The sequence below is a fragment of the Rhinopithecus bieti genome, unplaced genomic scaffold, assembly GCF_001698545.2.
Source record: "Rhinopithecus bieti isolate Rb0 unplaced genomic scaffold, ASM169854v2 scaffold_53775, whole genome shotgun sequence".
Taxonomy (NCBI): Eukaryota; Metazoa; Chordata; class Mammalia; order Primates; family Cercopithecidae; genus Rhinopithecus; species Rhinopithecus bieti.
Window position 1 is genome coordinate 108,376 of NW_016820991.1, and position 17,325 is coordinate 125,700.

Below are 17,325 nucleotides of genomic sequence, written 5' to 3' on the forward strand. Positions count from 1 at the left end.
TGGTATACTACTGATGGGCATCTAGGTTGATTCCACATCTTTACTATTGTGAATATTGCTACAATGGACATACGCATGCATGTGTCTTTACAGTGGAATGATTTATATTCCTTTGGGAATATACCCAGTAATGAAATTGCTTGGCCAAATGGTAGTTCTATTTTAAGTTCTTTGAGAAATATCCAGACTGTTTTCCACAGTGGCTGAACTAATTTACATTGCCGTCAACAATGTGTTAAGTGTTCCCTTTTCTCTGCAACCTCATCAGCATCTCATTTTTTGACTTTTTAATAGCCATTCGGACTGGTGTGAGATGGTATCTCATTGGGGTTTTGATTTACATTTCCCTAATGATTAGTGATATTGAACATGTTTTCATATGATTTTTGGCTGCATATATGTCTTTTTTGGAGAAGTGTCTGTTCATGTCCTTTGCCCATTTTTAAACAGGGTTGTTTGGTTTTCGCTTATTGATTTGTTTGAGTTCCTAGTAGATTCTAGATATTAAACCTTTGTTGGATGCACAGTTTGCAAATATTTTCTTCCATTCTACAGATTGTTTATTTACTCTGTTAGTTTCTTTTGTTGTGAAGAAGCTCTTTAGTTTAATTAGGTCCTATTTGTCAATTTTTTGTTTTTATTGCAATTGTTTTTGGAGTCTTCATCATGAAGTCTTATCTTTGGCCAATGTCCAGAATGGTATTTCCTAGGTTTTCTTCTAGAGTTTTGTATTAGTCTGTTCTCATAATGCTATAAAGAAATGCCCAAGACTAGGTAATTTACAAAGGAAAGAGGTCTAATTGACTCACAGTTCCGCATGACTGGGAAGGCCTCAGGAAACTTACAATCATGACAGAAGGGGAGGCAAACATGTCCTTCTTCACAGGGTGGCAGGAGAGAGAAGTGACAAGCAACGGGGGAAAAGCCCTTTTTAAAACCATCAGATCTTATGAGAACTAACTCACTATCACGAGAACAGCATGAGGGTAACCAGCTCCATGATTCAATTACCTCCCACTGGGTCCCTCCCACAACACGTTGGGATTGTGGGAACTACAATTCAAGATGAGATTTGGTTGGGGACACAGCCAAACCATATCAAATCTTTATAGTTTTAGGTTTTACGTTTAAGAATTTGATCCATCTTGAGTTGATTTTTGTATACAGTGAAAGGTGGTGGTCCAGTTTCAATATTCTTCATATGGTTAACCAGTTATCCCATCAGCATTTATCAAATAGAGAGTCGTTTCCCCTTTGCTTGTGTTTATCAGCTTTGTAGAAGATCAGATGGTTGTAGCTGCATGGCTTTATTTCTGTGTTCTCTAATATGTTCCATTGATCTGTGTATCTGTTTTTGTAGCAGTACCATGCTGTTTTGGTTACTGTAGGCTTGTGACATAGTTTGAAGTTGTATAGTGTTATCCCTCTAGCTTTTTTCTTTTCTTTTCTTTTCTTTTTTTTTTTTTTTTTTTTTGCTTGGGACTGCTTTGGCTATTGGGGCTCTTTTTTGGTTCCAAATGAATTTTAGAATTTTTTTTTCTAAGTTTATAAACAATATCATTGGTAGTTTGCTAGGAATAGCCTTGAATCTGTAAATAGCTTTGAAGAGTGTGGCCATCTTAACAACACTGATTCTTCCTATCCATGAGCATGGAATGTTTTTTCATTTGTTTGTGTCATCTCTGATTTCTTTCAGCAGTGTTTTGTAATTCTTGCTGTGGAGTTCTTTCACCTTGTTGGTTAGTTGTATTCCTAGGTATTTTTTTCCCTTTTGTGCAAGCCACTATTCTCAAGTTCAATGGAAGTTTTATTTTTTAAACAGATGATCTAAGTAAGTGTGAAATTACACTTCTGCACCCCTCTCTGCTACTTTATTCCCAAAATATCTTTCCCAGTTCCTTACTATTTTATAGAGCTTCCTGCCTCATCACCGCTCTTTCAGGGGTGATATAGCAACCCTCTATGTGAGTAACCAACTCTGCTCTGTTTCCTCGCCCACAAAATGAGAAAGTTACCTCAGATCTACGCCATGATACACCAAGACCATCTTCAACTGTTTTATACTTACAAAAGAGAATAGTTCTTCTTTCCTGTGAAGACAGTGTAGGGTGTCTGTTTTGGTCTTCTTGGGATAGCACAACAAAATACCACAGATTGGGTGGCTTAAAGAACAAAAATTATATTTTCTTACAATTCTAAAGGCTGGGAAGTTTAAGATTAAGATGCCAGCAAGATAAGTTTCATTCTGAAGCCTCTTCTCTTAGCTGTGGGCAGCTACCATCTTGCTATGTGCTCACATGAATTCTTTTTGCGTACATGCAGAGAGAAAGAGCGAATTCTCTGTTGTCCCTTCTTTTTTTAAACTTATACTTTAAGTTCTGGGGTACATGTGCAGAACGTGCAGGTTTGTTACATAGGTATACATGTGCCATGGTGGTTTGCTGTACCCATCAACCCATCCCTTCTTATAAGAATACTAATCCTGTTGTATCAGGACTCCACCCTTATGACCTCACTTAAAATTAATTACTTCTATAAAGGTTCTATTTCCAACTGTAATCACATTTGGCATTAGTACTTCAATATATGGAATTTGGGCAGGACACATTTAGTCTATAAATGTGCCCAAGCAAGGACAAGTACTAATATAAGCCTCCTAATTTGTCACTTTTGTTACTGTCTTATTGATCAAAAAGTAAGTCGTATGGTCATAACCAAATGCAAGTGGTAGAGAAATAGTGTCTACCTCTTTGCTGACAAATGACAGAGTCACATTGCAAAACAATGCGTACAAGAAGATAGGAACAAATTGAGAGCCTTTACTGTGTGGATCTACCACATGGTTTTTGACCTGCACTCCCACTCTTGTAACTTTAAAAAAAATTTAATTAATTTTAATTGACAGATAAAATTGTATGTATTTATGTACAGCATATTTTCAAATAAGTATACATTGTGGAATTGCTAGATTGAACTAATTAACTTATATGTTACCTCACATACTCTCTTCCTATTACTTTTTAGTTTACAAGCACATAACCACACAAAATTATTGTTTACTAAATTTGTTTCCAAAATTAGGCTGCTTCAGAAGTTTTCAATCTCAGTTCATGGCTTTGACCTTCAGATATCCAACCTTTTTTTTTTTTTTCCAGACAAAGTGTCACTCTGCTACTCAGGCCAGAGTGCAGTGGTATGATCATGGCTCACTGTAGCCTTGATGTCCCAAGCTCAGGTGATCCTCTTGGCTCAATTTCCCAAGTAGATGGGACCACAGGAATGAACCACCATGCCTTGCCAATTTTTTAATTACTTCTGGAGATGACTTTATATATTGCTGAGGCTAGTCTTGAACTCCTGGGCTCAAGCGATCTTCTTGCCTTGGAGTCACCATGCTACACTCCATGCCTGGCCAGATATCCCAAACTGGCAATTTATTTCATGGTGAGTTTCACTTAAGACAATTTTTTCTTTCAAGTAGATGACTTAATTGGGACCACCTCAATTTATCAAAAGATGATTTAATAACTAAAGAAAGTCAGAGTATCCCTTTGCTTCCATGAAGGTCCTCGGACTCCTATATAAATTAGCCATACCCTAAGTCATTAACTTTTGAGCCTTGCACAGCATAGAAATATAAGGACAAGTGGCCGGGCGCGGTGGCTTAAGCCTGTAATCCCAGCACTTTGGGAGGCCAAGACGGGCGGATCACGAGGTCAGGAGATCGAGACCATCCTGGCTAACACGGTGAAACCCCATCTCAACTAAAAACTACAAAAAACTGGCCGGGCGAGGTGGCGGCGTCTGTAGTCCCAGCTACTCGGGAGGCTGAGGCAGGAGAATGGCGTGAACCCGGGAGGCGGAGCTCGCAGTGAGCTGAGATCTGGCCACTGCACTCCAGCCTGGGTGACAGAGCGAGACTCCGTCTCAAAAAAAAAAAAAGAAAAAAGAAAAAGAAATATAAGGACAAGGCAGTGGCTCTTGCCTAATGAAAGTAATGCTTTCTTTCATTGGCTAATCTCTTATCATGAGGACCATGATACCTCTATGTCAACCTAAAATAAACTAAAATAAACTATCAATATAGTCCCTCTCAGAGTGGCCCAATATATTTTATTTCTTCTTTAAAATAAATAACTGAATAAATATGTTACAAATACATCTGGTAAAACATTCAAACAATATCAAAGAACATGACAGTAAAAAGTAATCCTTTCTCTTACACCTATTCCTGGACCTCTTGGTTCCCTTCCTCAGAGGCTCCCACTATTAGCAATATCTCATTTATTTTTCCAGAGATATTTTAGACTTACATGATGTCTTTGTATACATACATATTCTTTATTTTCACACAAATAATAACATACTATATGCTACACTTCACTTTTCTATGAATATTATTTGAGAATTGTTTGATATAAATATATATAGAAATGTAATATCTTTTTAATGGCTGCAAAGCATTCTATTCATGGATTTGCAATAGTTATCTTAATGTTAATGATTCATTATTGACGGAGATTTAGATGATCTCAAGTTGTTTTCCATGACACACAATGCTACAATAATTATTTTAGATGTCATTTCTTGCATGTACAGTATGCTTGTAGAATTGATTCCTATAAATAAAATTTCTAGATTCAAATTAGATACCTTTCTAATTTGATAGATATTGTCAAGTGTTACTCATAGTTGTACTAAATTATACTCTCATAAGGACATGTCATAAACAAGTTTATGACACACTAGCCACACAGTGTTGTAAGTTTTGACTTTTTGCTTGTTTCTCAATTGACAAACATTAATGCCCTGTAGTTTTTATTTATGTTTCTGTTTGTGGTGAGCTCTTTGTTCACATAGTTTAATCATTTTACGTTGGGTTTTTAATCTCATTCGTAGGGATTTGTAGATTATATTTTTATACTAAATGTATTAGCTCTTTGTCTGAGGTATGAATAGTGAAAAGGGTCTGCAGTCTGCACTTTGCATTGTCTTTCATATTGAAATTCTTACTATAAAAATAATTATTTTTATGTGGTCTAATTCATCAATATCTTCTTTTATAGGTTCTGGGTTTGGTAACCTATTTTGGAAGGTCTTCCCCATTCTTAGATGATAAAAATGTTCTCTGTTTTTTTCTTTTCTTTTCTTTTCTTTTCTTTTCTTTTCTTTTCTTTTCTTTTTCTTTTTTTTTTTTTTTTTTTTTTTTTTTTGAGACAGGGTCTTGCTTTGTCACGCAGGCTAGAGTGCAATGGTGCAATCTCGGATCACGGAAACCTCAACCTGCTGGACTCAAGTGATACTCCCACTTCAGCCTCCTGAGTAGCTAGGGCCACAGGCATGCACCACCGTGACTGGCTAATTTTTGTATTTTTTGTAGACATGGGATTTCTCCATGTTGCCCAGGCTGGTCTTGAACTCTTGAGCTCAAGTGATCTACCAGTCTTGGTCTCTCTAAGTACTGGGATTACAGGTGTGAGCTACTGTGCCAGACCCATATTTTCTTCTAGTATTATGTCATTTTATATTTATGCTTAAATTTTTGATCCGTCTGTTACTGGAAAGGGGTCTGGATCCAGACCCCAAGAGAGGGTTCTTGAATCTCAAGTAAGAAAGAATTCAGGGTGAGTCCATACAGTACAGTGAAAGCAAGTTTATTAAGAAAGTAAAAGAATAAAAGAATGACTATTCTATAGGCAGAATAGCCCCAAGGGTTGCTGATTGCCCATTTTTATGGTTATTTCTTGATGATATGCTAAACAAGGGGTGGATTATTTATGCCTCCCCTTTTTAGACCATATTGGATAACTTCCTGATATTGCCATGGCATTTGTAAACCATCATGCCACTGGTGGGAGTGTAGCAGTGAGGGCAACTAGAGGTCACTCTTATTTCTATCTTGGTTTTGGTGGGCTTCTGCTGGCTTCTTTACTGCAACCAGTTTGATCAGCAAGGTCTTTATGACCCGTATCTTGTGCCAACCTAATATTTCATCCTGTGACTTAGAATGCCTAACTGTCTGGGAACGGGGCCCAGTAGGTTTCAGCCTCATTTTACCCAACTCCTATTCAAGATGGAGTTGCTCTGGTTCAAATATCTGTGACACATCCAGAAAACTTTTTGAATAAGTACTGAACTAGAATCTAATCTTTTTTTTCAAATAGCGATTTCGTTATTTCTGTGCAATTTATTTATCTTTTTTAAGTAAAGTGATGCCTTTATAATATCCTATGGTATTGTGATATAAGAAGAAATTATTTAATATATTTGGTCTTTGTCCCTAGTTCCTGACTGCTGAGCTCCTAAAGCTCTAAGAATTCCTTGAGTGTTCAGTGTCTTTGGTATGCTAATGAGATGACCCTCAACAGAGGGGCTCCTGGATAGCTTCAATATGAGAGCTGGTTTTCAGAAACACCAACCTTCTGATTAGAGGGTTGGAACTCCGAGCCCCACCCCTGGACCTCTGAGGACAGGAGAGGGACTGAAGATTCATCTAACCACCAATTGCCAATGATTTAATCAATCATACCTGTGTAATTGGACAACTATAAAAATCCTAAACAATGGGATTTGGGGAACTTGCCAGTTGGTGAATACATCAGTGTACTGGGAGGGTAGAGCACCCCATTCCCTTGGGAACAGAAACTCCAGTACACTTCCAGACATTGTCTTACCTAATGTTTTTCATTTGGTTGTATATTTGTATCTTTTATAATATCCTTTGTAATAAACAAGTAAGAGTAACTGAAGTGTTTCTTCGAGTTCTATATAGCAAATTATTGAAACTGAGGAAGGAGTCCTAGGAATCCCCAATTTATAGCCATTTGGTCAGAAGGATATGAGGCCCATGACATATTATTGGCATCTGGAGCGGGGGGGCAGTTTTGTGGGACACGCCCCTTTACCTGTGGGGTCTGCACTAACTCTGAGTAGTGTCAGAACTGAGTTTAATTGTGATTAGTGTCCTAAGAGTTGGAAAATTGGCTGATATGGGGAAGAAAAACCCCACACACACAGCAACACAGAAGTGTTATGGATAAAAGCAGTTCAGCTATACTAAGTATCTGATAGTATTCAGATCTAACTTTGAAGCCCTATTCTGTTTGTGTGTATATCAGTATGTGCATACGTGTGTTTGTGTATGTGACTTGTATGCCTTTGCTTTATAACATTACATTTTTTTCTTCCATCAAAGTTGTTCCCATCACGACTGTGTTATTCTTACAGAACTTTTCTGGATATTATTGCTTATTTATTTTTCCCCACAAACAATATAATCAGTGTCTCTCAATAAAGTATTTTTGTTAGGATTCTTTTAAATTTTGAGATTAATTAAGGAAGAATTGACAGCTTTGTAATGAGAAATTTTTCTATCCAAGGGTGTGTCTACTTTTGGTAAATTTTGAGTCATAGTATTTTAGAGTTTTACTTATATAGGCTTTCATCATTTCTTGCTAAGTTTACTCCTGAGATATTGATTAATTTTTGGTATGACAATTGATTCATCGAACAAGGGTGCTCTTAGAGTGCAACCATAAAACTTAGTTTTTTATCTTCCTTTTTTACCGCCCATTCATACTCACTCTTGGAGGATTATATTTTCCCTGACTCTGGTTGAAATCACAGGCAGGCCCATACTCTGTCCACTTACTCCTTGTATTAGTCGGTTTTCATGCTGCTAATAAAGACATACCTGAGACTGGGCAATTTACAAAAGAAAGAGGTTTAATTGGACTTATAGTTCCACGTGACTGTGGAAACCTCACAGTCACGGCGGAAAACCAGGAGGAGCAAGTCACATCTTATGTGGATTGGGGCAGGCAAAGAGATAAGCTTGTGCAGGGAAACTCCTCTCTTTAAAACCATCAGATCTTGTGAGTCTTACTGAGTATCACGAGAACAGCACAGGAAAGACTTGCTCCCATGATTCAATTACCTCCCACTGGGTCCCTCCCACAACATGTGGGAATTCCAGATGAGATTTGGGTGGGGACACAGCTACACCATATCACTCCTATATAATTGTAGGCAAACAACAACAAAAACATAGTTTCTCCATAGAGTGCTTGTTCATTAATCAGCTTTCTGAATCTCAAAGTTAAAGCACCCACCTCCCACCACTCAGCTCAGACCCTCTTCAGGCCAGCCTTCTGCAATACAGAAAGGGTTCTGGCCAGATGTTTCTCTCTTTCCTTGAGTTGCTTCTGTTTTTGAAGCCCCCATGGTTGGCATTGATTTCCTGGCTCCAAAAAAGCTGACTTTCCAGGTTTGCTGGGTTGAGAAAATCAGCTCCTACTTTGGGGGTGTGTCTCTGAATTCTCCAGAGCCCCCCAACTATTAACATTACCTGCCTGCATCTTGTGATGCAGGTGATTCATTTTTCTCCAGCTGAGCACTTAACATCTCTCTTCAGTTTTTAAGAATCTGAAGGCTTCTTCCCCTTCCCCTCCACCCTTATTTCGGAACCCCATACCTCTTCAGGAAGTCCTCTTGGCCAGATTTTGAAATGGCTTCAAGCTATGCCTCTCTTCCACAGGGCTCAGATCCATCCACAAGAAACACTCGCACACCGTTGCACCCACCTGTAAATATGCAGCTCCTGCCTCCAGCAGATGACCATATCTCCCCTGAAATAAATGTTCCTTTATCTGCTCTTCAAGAGAAGGTTTACTCCTTAAGATTCCTCAGGCATGTGTCTACACAGGGCTCTCCTCCCCACACCAAGCTGGCCTTATTATTGTCCTCAAATTGACTATAGGCTCCTCATCTCCCTTTTCTTAGAGCATTTGCTTTAGAGAACTTGCAATTGTAAATTCTTTCTCTGCCTCACTGAGATATAAATCTTCTCTTAGACTCTTGCCAGTTTTACAACCCAGAAATGTCTATCTCTAAGACTTGGGAGCCATCCCTTTGAAATGTAATCATCTAGAAAGATAGTGCCTCTATCTCCTGTATGGTAAAACTCTTAGAATTTATTATTTTATCTACCAATATTTCTTTCTAATTCTAAAATTCTGCTTTTATCTTTGTTAGTTATTACCTTCTAGTTTTGTTAGTTTTATTCTTTTGAACAAATTGGATAGTCTTCTTTTTTTCTTAAGTATTTGTATATGTATTCAGTTGCTTAAGACTTGCTTCCTTTAAATTGATAAATTATAGACATATGTCAAATTTTTTCAAGTTTTGTTATGAATTACCAGTTCCATTATGATCAAGGAATATTATGTGTACCATGTCGATTTTTGGAATATTTTGGAGGTTTTCTTTGTGAACCAATGTATCACCAGATTTTGTTATTATTCAAAAGTGCTTAGATAGTAGAACTATTTTTGAAGTCCATTTTAAAATAATTTCTTCAAGAAGGAATTGTTGGAAACATATACATTTATTTAATACATGTTTGAATATGACCGACTCCCCCGACTTATGCTTTAACGACGGTTTGGCTTGGTAGACAATTCTGAGGTCATACCTTTCCTTGAAGACTAAACAAGCTAATTATAAAGAAGTTTTACCTTTTCCTTGGCAAACTAAATCAAAGTTAATTTTCTAGCACTATTTTCTGTAAAGCCTAACAAAGCTGAAATATTGACTGAGCTACTAGCAGTATTTTCCATGATTGGCAAACTGCATCTAAACTGGGAGGACTTTGACTAGGATTATATAAGCCTGATGGGAAGCACAGCTGGGGTATCCCCAAGTGCAATGTAACTCTTGAAATTTAGCATGTCTCTTGTAGTGGTGACCTCTGGAAGCTACACACATACACTCATGGGTGTTACAAGTGATACTGATTTCTACCAAGCATAAAGCTTTTGAGCCAGGGTGGCCCCTATACACATCTATGTGGCATTGTTTCTGAGGTATTAACTGGAGGACTAGAAAATATCTCCTGGATCACTAAGAGGATTCTCTCTAAAGACACAACTGATACATCTATGCTAATATGCTGTGTTTCTTCTTTTACATCTCTCCACAAAGCAAAAGGTACAAGAGATGGCCTAGTTTGCCTTACAAATGTCAATATCCAGCCTAGCCCCAAGGTCACTCCTACAGACAAGGTGTTGCAAATATCAAACGTTTAAATATTAAGAATGGCTGCATAAAATCTAATACAGAAGAGCAATAAAATAAAATCAGTCATCAACGGTTAAAATATGTTATACATTATGATAGTTAAAACAACATTGTACTGGTACATGAATAGCCAAAGAGACAATAGAACAGAATATAAAATCAAGAAACAGTTACCAGTGCACACAGGGTTTGCCATTTTAAGTGGCATTTTAAATCAGTGGGAAAAAAAGAATGAATTATTTTACTGACAACTAGTTGTGTTGGAATATATAAGCAGCCATTTAGATGAAATACAGTTGGATTACTCTTCTATATCCTATGTCTTACCAGCTGATTATACGTAGTTAAATCATGTCAAAATTTTAAGAGATAAAGCTTCCTTCTCTGAAATGAATTTTGTTTTATTTGCATTTCAGGAGAAAGTTCTGCCACTAATGAACCTAGGTGAGAACTCTTCCTAGTAAAAATTTTAATTCTAGAGGTCTCCTTCATTCAGTTTTAAATACCTACTGTACTCTGCTTGTATGTTGAGACTGAGGCTATGTAATTAACATGATATCTTTCTATAATACTTACTCTTGTCTCTACTGCATTACATTTATGCCACCAAGGCACTGTCTTAAGGTGGTCCACATGATCCTAGGTGTTATCTTGTATAGGATTACATACATTTAAATTAATACATAAATTCATATATTCAAGATTATTGAATATCTTTAATGTATAAGTAAGTTTTTGTTAGATATTTAGAGGAATGAACATACCCACAAAAATGTGTATTTCCCCAAGGGACATACTGTGCTATAGGTATGTAGTATATGTCCAGAGTACAAGAACGAGTGAGAGAGATAAAGTAATGAGAAAAAGGCAGGCAAAGTTTTACGAGAGTTTATAAGAAAAAAATAGATTCTGGAGCAATATCATTGTCTTATTTTAACTTTTGAAAAGCCAAAGATAAGGAACAGAACATTTTGGCCATATCCAAGTAGACACTCTATATAAAGGGCCATAAAATCACCCAAGCAGAGAGCCATGACTGCAGGGCTTTTACCTGCTCTCTCCTCAGCCAGTCTCCCTTCTGTTCTCACTCACTGCCCTGGGGACTATCATGCAGTTCATTCACTTTCTCACAGAGCTGATTGTACGCTGAATCCTCAAGAGTTCACCTATTCAATCCCAATCCCAAAAACGGAGGAGCTGCAGCCAGTGTATGTCAATGGTGAGTGTCTCCACTGGGAGGGGCTCTGAGACTGAGGCAGAAAAGAAAGAGGAGACAGGAGTAGAGACCATTAGGTGGTCTAGGCACCTCAACCCCTGAGGCCCAGCCATTCCCAATAAATGAATGACTCTCTCAGAATCATGTTGGGGTTGGGAGGAAGGATATAATCATTAAGCCAGGGACGGGGAAGATGTGTGTGAAGTGAACCCTTGGCCACCAACATCTGTGAACTCTTGTCTTCTCCCTGCAGTGGGCTCTGTAGATGTCGATGTGGTTTATTCTCAGGTCTGGAGCATCCAGCAGCCAGAAAGCTCAGGTGAGAAACTGCAAAGTGGTTCTTGTCAGATGCATATTCACAGGAAAGTGATGCATTGTATGCAATAGAGGCTGTATTTATTTATTTATTTGTCTATCTATCTATTTTTTAGAAGGAGTCTTGCTCTGTTGCCCAGGCTGGAGAGCAGTGGTGCAATGTCAGCTCACTGCAATCTCTTCCTGTGAGCTGAGACAGGAAAATCACTTGATTTTCCTGTCTCAGACTCTTGAGTAACTGAGATGACAGGCATGTGCCACCATGCCCAGCTAATTTTTGTATTTTTTAGTAGAGACGGGGTTTTACCATGTTGGCCAGGCTGGACTCAAACTCTTGACCTCAAGTGATCCACCTGCCTCAGCCTCCCAAAATGCTGGGATTACAGGTGTGAGCCACTGCACCCGGCCAGCAATAGAGGCTTTAATACATCGCTTGCCCTTGATAGGAAATCTGTTGATCCAGGAGGGAGCAAGAGACACCTGGAGGTAGGCTCTTGTGAAGAAACCAAACTTAAAAAAAAATAGGGAGATGGTCTAATAAGTCTTCATTTGAATGGGGTTAGATAGTCAGGGAGAATCTAAGATTCAAGGCAAAAGAAGGAAATCAGGCAAGAGTGAGCATGTCTAAAGTCCAAGAGGAATTCTCTCAGGTGAACGGGGTCATTAAAGTGTCTCCTTTGAAGGATCTGCAGTCTTCATATGGGATGGGAGGAATAACTGAATAAATCAACATGACCTAGAGAATTTTCACTTCGACATGTAGTTTTGCAGGAACTGCTGAGTTCTGCAGCAGTGCAGAGGAGTGTCCTTTAAGCTTCTGCTCCAGTGCCCTTAAAACTATAACCCTTATACCAACAACCCTAAAAGCTATCCTTTGTTCTGTGCTCCTGGTTGCCTTGGATGGAGCCAGTGGCTCTTGACAACTTGGCTGATTTCCTGGTCAGTAGTCATCTAGCTACTCTCCTCTGAGCCTCTGAAGCTGGGTCCTCTGCCTGCCTTGCTTAGATTTGTGCCACTTCAACTTCCTATAGGGAGTTGATTACTCTATCATTCTTTTTCTCTGTCTGACCAGCTTAGCAGAATCAAAAAGTGCAGTCATTTTCCAAGCTTCTGGCTGTAAATCTTCAGGGGAAGGAAGGGGATGTCATCCCACTGTGCATACCTGGAAAAAGGGGAAAAGAAGCAGACATCACTAAGCAGCTCCTGCAACCAGACTCAAAATACTGTATGATTCAGAGTCTGTCTTCTGTTAACTATGATTCTACTCCAATTTCCTTCTATGTACTGAGGTGAACCACACATGGTTGGTTATCTCAGGAACATAAAGAAACAACAGGAAAGAGCCCTGACAGAGTGCTGTAATAGAGAAGTCAAGAGGAAAAATGTATAAAGACAATGACCTATGGGAAGTTGCATTAGAGAAGAGAAGCACTTCGTTAGTAAGTGCTGGTGGAGGGCTTGGAAGATGGATAGAGTCTTAGAAGGACTTCAGCATTAACAACTTTAAGAAAGGATTTTACAGAACAGGAGAAAATGGAATTCCACACACGAAGCATAGTAGTTATATGCCCTGGGGCATAAAGTCTGGGAGTGAGGCCTAAGTAAGAATGCAAGAGCTCAGAACTATTACTTTTTTCTTAACAGCAAACATCAGGACACTTCTGGAGGACAAGGTGAGCTAGACTCCTTGGAAGTTCTTCATCTTTCCGTCCTCCACCCTATTTATTTTCTTGATCACTTCTTTCCTTATTCCTGTGTGTCTCTCCCAGGACTCCCAAGTCATCTACTCTTCTGTGAAGAAATCATAACACTTGGAGGAATCAGAAGGGAAGATCAACAACAAGGATGGGGCATCATTAAGACTTGCCATAAAACCTTATGTAAATGCTTGAGGCTTATCACCTGCCACAGCCACAACATACTTCAGGAGCCACCTTCTGTCATCATTTTTGTTCTGATCATGTTCCTTCTCCAATATCTTCTTTTACTCATTAATATTCATTGAACTGTTACTACATTCAGACATTGTGCAAATAAATTATTTCTGCTACCTTCTCTTAAGCAATCAGTGTGTAAAGGGTTGAGGGAAGAATAAGCAAGAGATACAAGGTCTCACCTTCATCTACTGTGAGGTGATGAGAACAGGACTTGATAGTAGTGTATTAACTTACTTATGTGCTGCTGGATACAGTTTGCTAATATTTTGTTGAGAATTTTTGCAAATATGTTCATAGGGAATATTGGCCTGAAATTATCTTTTCCATTGTGTCTCTGCCAGAATATTTGTATCAGGCTGATGCTGGCTTCATAGAATGAGTTAGGAAGGAGCCCTTCCTCCTTGATTTTTTGGCATAGTTTCAGCAGGATTGGTACCAGTTATTCTTTGTACATCTGGTAGAATTCAGCCGTGAATCCATCTGGTCTAGGGCTTTTATGTTGGTTGGTTTTTTAATACTAATTCAACTTCAGAGCTTGATATTGGTCTAGGAAGGGTTTCTGCCCCTTTCCTGGTTCAATCCTGGGAGATTGTATGTTTCCAGGAATTTAGCCATTTCCTCCAGATTTTCTTCTTTATGTGCATAGAGTTGAGTGTAAACATAACTTATATGCACTGGGAAACCAAAAACTCTGTGTGACTTGCCTTATTGCAATATTTGCTTTATTTTGGTGGTCTGGAACTAAACCTGCAATATCACCAAGGTATGCCTACAGTTGCAAAAATGTGATTTTTCACATAGTAAATGTGAGTATTTGCAATAAACTATGATATTACTTTTATAAGTATATAGAATAAAATATAAATACTCCATGGATTTGATACTGTCATTTTTTTTTTCTCTGTGAATGCACATGTTCCTTTTTTTTCCTTCCAGCTTATATTTTAGGTTCAGGGGGTACATGTGTGAGTGTGTTATAGGGGTAAATTGCATGTCACAGGTGTTCGGTGTACAGATTATTTTGTTACCAAGGTAATTAGCATAGTACTCAATAGGTAATTTCTCTTTCTCTTTCTTTCTTTTTTTTTTTTTTGACAGAGTCTCGCTCTGGTGAGTGCAGTGGCGTGATCTCGGCCTCACTGCAAGCTCACCTCCCTGGTTCACGCCATTCTCCTGCCTCAGCCTCCCGAGTAGCTGGGACTACAGGTACCAACCACCATGCCCGGCTAATTTTTTGTATCTTCAGTAGATATGGGTTTTCACTGTGTTAGCCAGGATGGTCTTGATCTTCTCACCTCATGATCCACACGCCTCAGCCTCCCAAAGTGCTGGGATTACAGCCAGGAGCCACCGTGGCCAGCCCTCAATAGGTAATTTTTCAATCCTTACTTTCTCCTCACCCTCCACCCTCCAGGAGGCCCCAGCTTCTATTGTTCTCTTCTTTTTCAAAGAAAAATTTTAAATTTTTGTGGGTATGTAGTAAGTGTATATATTTATGGGGTACATGAGATAAATAGTAAGTGTATACATTTATGGGGTACATGAAATGTTCTGATGCAAGCATGCAATGTGTAATAATCACGCCATGAAGAATGGGGTGTCCATCCTCCCAGGCATTTATCCTTTGCATTTAAAACAATCCAGTTACATTATTTAAGTTACTATAAAATATAAAATTAAGTTACTACTGATTATAATTGTGCTATTAATAAGTAGGTCTTATTCATTCTTTTTATTTTTTTGTACCCATTAACCATCCCCACCTTGCCCCCTATTGTTCCCTTCACTGTGTGCAAGTTATTTTTTTTTTTTTTAATTTTATGGCTGTGAATGCACATTTTCACTGGTATTTTTTCATTCAAAATTTTAGGTGCAATGTAATTCATCTTTATTTCTGAAAATACTTTACTGACCACTTTCATTTTAAAAAATTTCTGTGATCATAAGCCTCTGTGTTAAAACATTTATTCCACATTGAATTATCTTTAGAATTATTATAGGTACAAAACTGACCAAAACCATGGAAATAAATTACAGATTTTTTCAAAATTATTAAACATAAAAGGTAAATTGTATTAAAATCCACCTCTTAATGACTCAGTGGAGTACTTTTTAACATTTTAGAATTGAAACATGTATCCTTGAATAAATTTAGTCAACTGATTCACTAGACATTTATTGAAAATCTACAAGAACCAAGTGTAAGGCATATAGAATGTAAGTTTGCAAAAATCTCAACCCTCGATTCTATTTTAATTTTCTTAAAATAGACACATGTCAGCACTGAGAAATCTTCACATGAATAGACTGGAATAAAAGGACTTTTTATTTTTTAAAAATAGAAGTTTTACACAATTTTTTGTAAGACTTGTCTAAAGATCATTAATGTGTCTTTATCACTTAAAGGCACTTTGTTTAACCCAAATGTACAGGAAACATTGAGAAAAATAAGAATACCCCAACCTGCTTGACTGTCTTCCTTAGAAGCTCACTTAAACGGTGATCTCCTTTAACTGCCCATTGGTCCTGTCCAGTGATGGCGGTAGGTAGTCACCATGCCCATGCCTTCAGTATACTGATAGCTGCTGGCTCCTGGGTTAATTGTAGGGATGAGGTTGTCCCATTTTGTGATAACCCCACGGGACATCCCAACTTTCAGTCCTGGATGCTCAGAGATCAGAAATTAGGTGGTGGATGTTTAGGATGCTTAATTCCTATGAAGGTCTTTCCTAGGGACACTCAAAGGTATTTCCATTTATTTGGTTCCATCTACATGAAATCTCTCAAAATTTCTGTTTTATATATGTCATTGTGCTTATGTACATTTCTCCTAATTTTTGTTTCTTCGGTCATTTTAATGGTAATATGTAAAGAAAAGAAATTCAGCATGAAAATAAAAATAATCACGAGGATGATAATAATCTTGAAATAAATATCTCTCTTCTTTATGATACTGTCTTTACTGTTTTTCTTTTTTCTTTTTTTTTTCTTTTTTGAGACAGGGTTTTGCTCTGTCACCCACACTGGGGTACAGTGGCATGATCATAGCTTACTGCCTTGAACTACAGGCACATGCCACGATGCTCAGATAATTATTAAAATATTTTTGTAGAGATGAGGGTCTCACAATGTTGCCCAGTCCAGTCTTGAACTCCTGGCCTCAAGTGATCCTCCAGCCTTGGCCTCCCAAAGTGCTGCGATTATAGACATGAGCCAGTGTGCCTGGCCATAATTTGTTAAATTTATATACATATCACTTTTTCTCATCTTCACTGTCTATTCTGAACTGTAATTCTGTTCCATTATTTTGGTCTATCCGTTCTTGGCAGCTATCATGCTAATTTTATTTTCAGAGTTTAAGATGTATTATTATACTATAGCTGATATTTCCTTGTTAGCCATTGTTAAAAATAATAGATAGCAAAATGAGTTTTGAGAGAAATTACTAAAGTGGAAGAAATTATTCTTCCTGATGTTAAGGATTATTATATAGCTACAGTAATAATGACAGGATGTTACTGGTGGAAGGATAGACCCATAGGTCAGTGGAACAGAACAGAGGACTCCAAAACATACCTACACAAATATGCTCAAATGATTTTGACAGTCTATGAAGCAATTGAAAGGAGGAAGTGTAGCCTTTTCAATAAATAGTATTCAAGAAATTGGACATCCATAAGCAAAGGAAATAAACCTTAATCTAAATCTCACATCTTACATAAAAATTAATTCAAAATGGATCACATACTCAAGTGTAACGTAAAAATTTAGTAAATTTAG

At 37.9% G+C, this 17,325-nt stretch overlaps 1 protein-coding gene across 1 annotated transcript in view; it reads left to right on the forward strand.

Moving 5' to 3' along the window:
* Nucleotides 1-13,673, forward strand: part of FCRL2 (Fc receptor like 2) — a 30,944-nt gene extending 17,271 nt beyond the window's left edge. Inside the window, 5 exon segments of the mRNA XM_017860071.1 lie at nucleotides 10,494-10,521; nucleotides 11,211-11,296; nucleotides 11,547-11,612; nucleotides 13,253-13,281; nucleotides 13,378-13,673. Of these exon segments, the coding sequence (XP_017715560.1) occupies nucleotides 10,494-10,521; nucleotides 11,211-11,296; nucleotides 11,547-11,612; nucleotides 13,253-13,281; nucleotides 13,378-13,416 (248 nt within the window). The 3' untranslated portion in view covers nucleotides 13,417-13,673.
* Nucleotides 13,674-17,325: the final 3,652 nt, after the last annotated feature.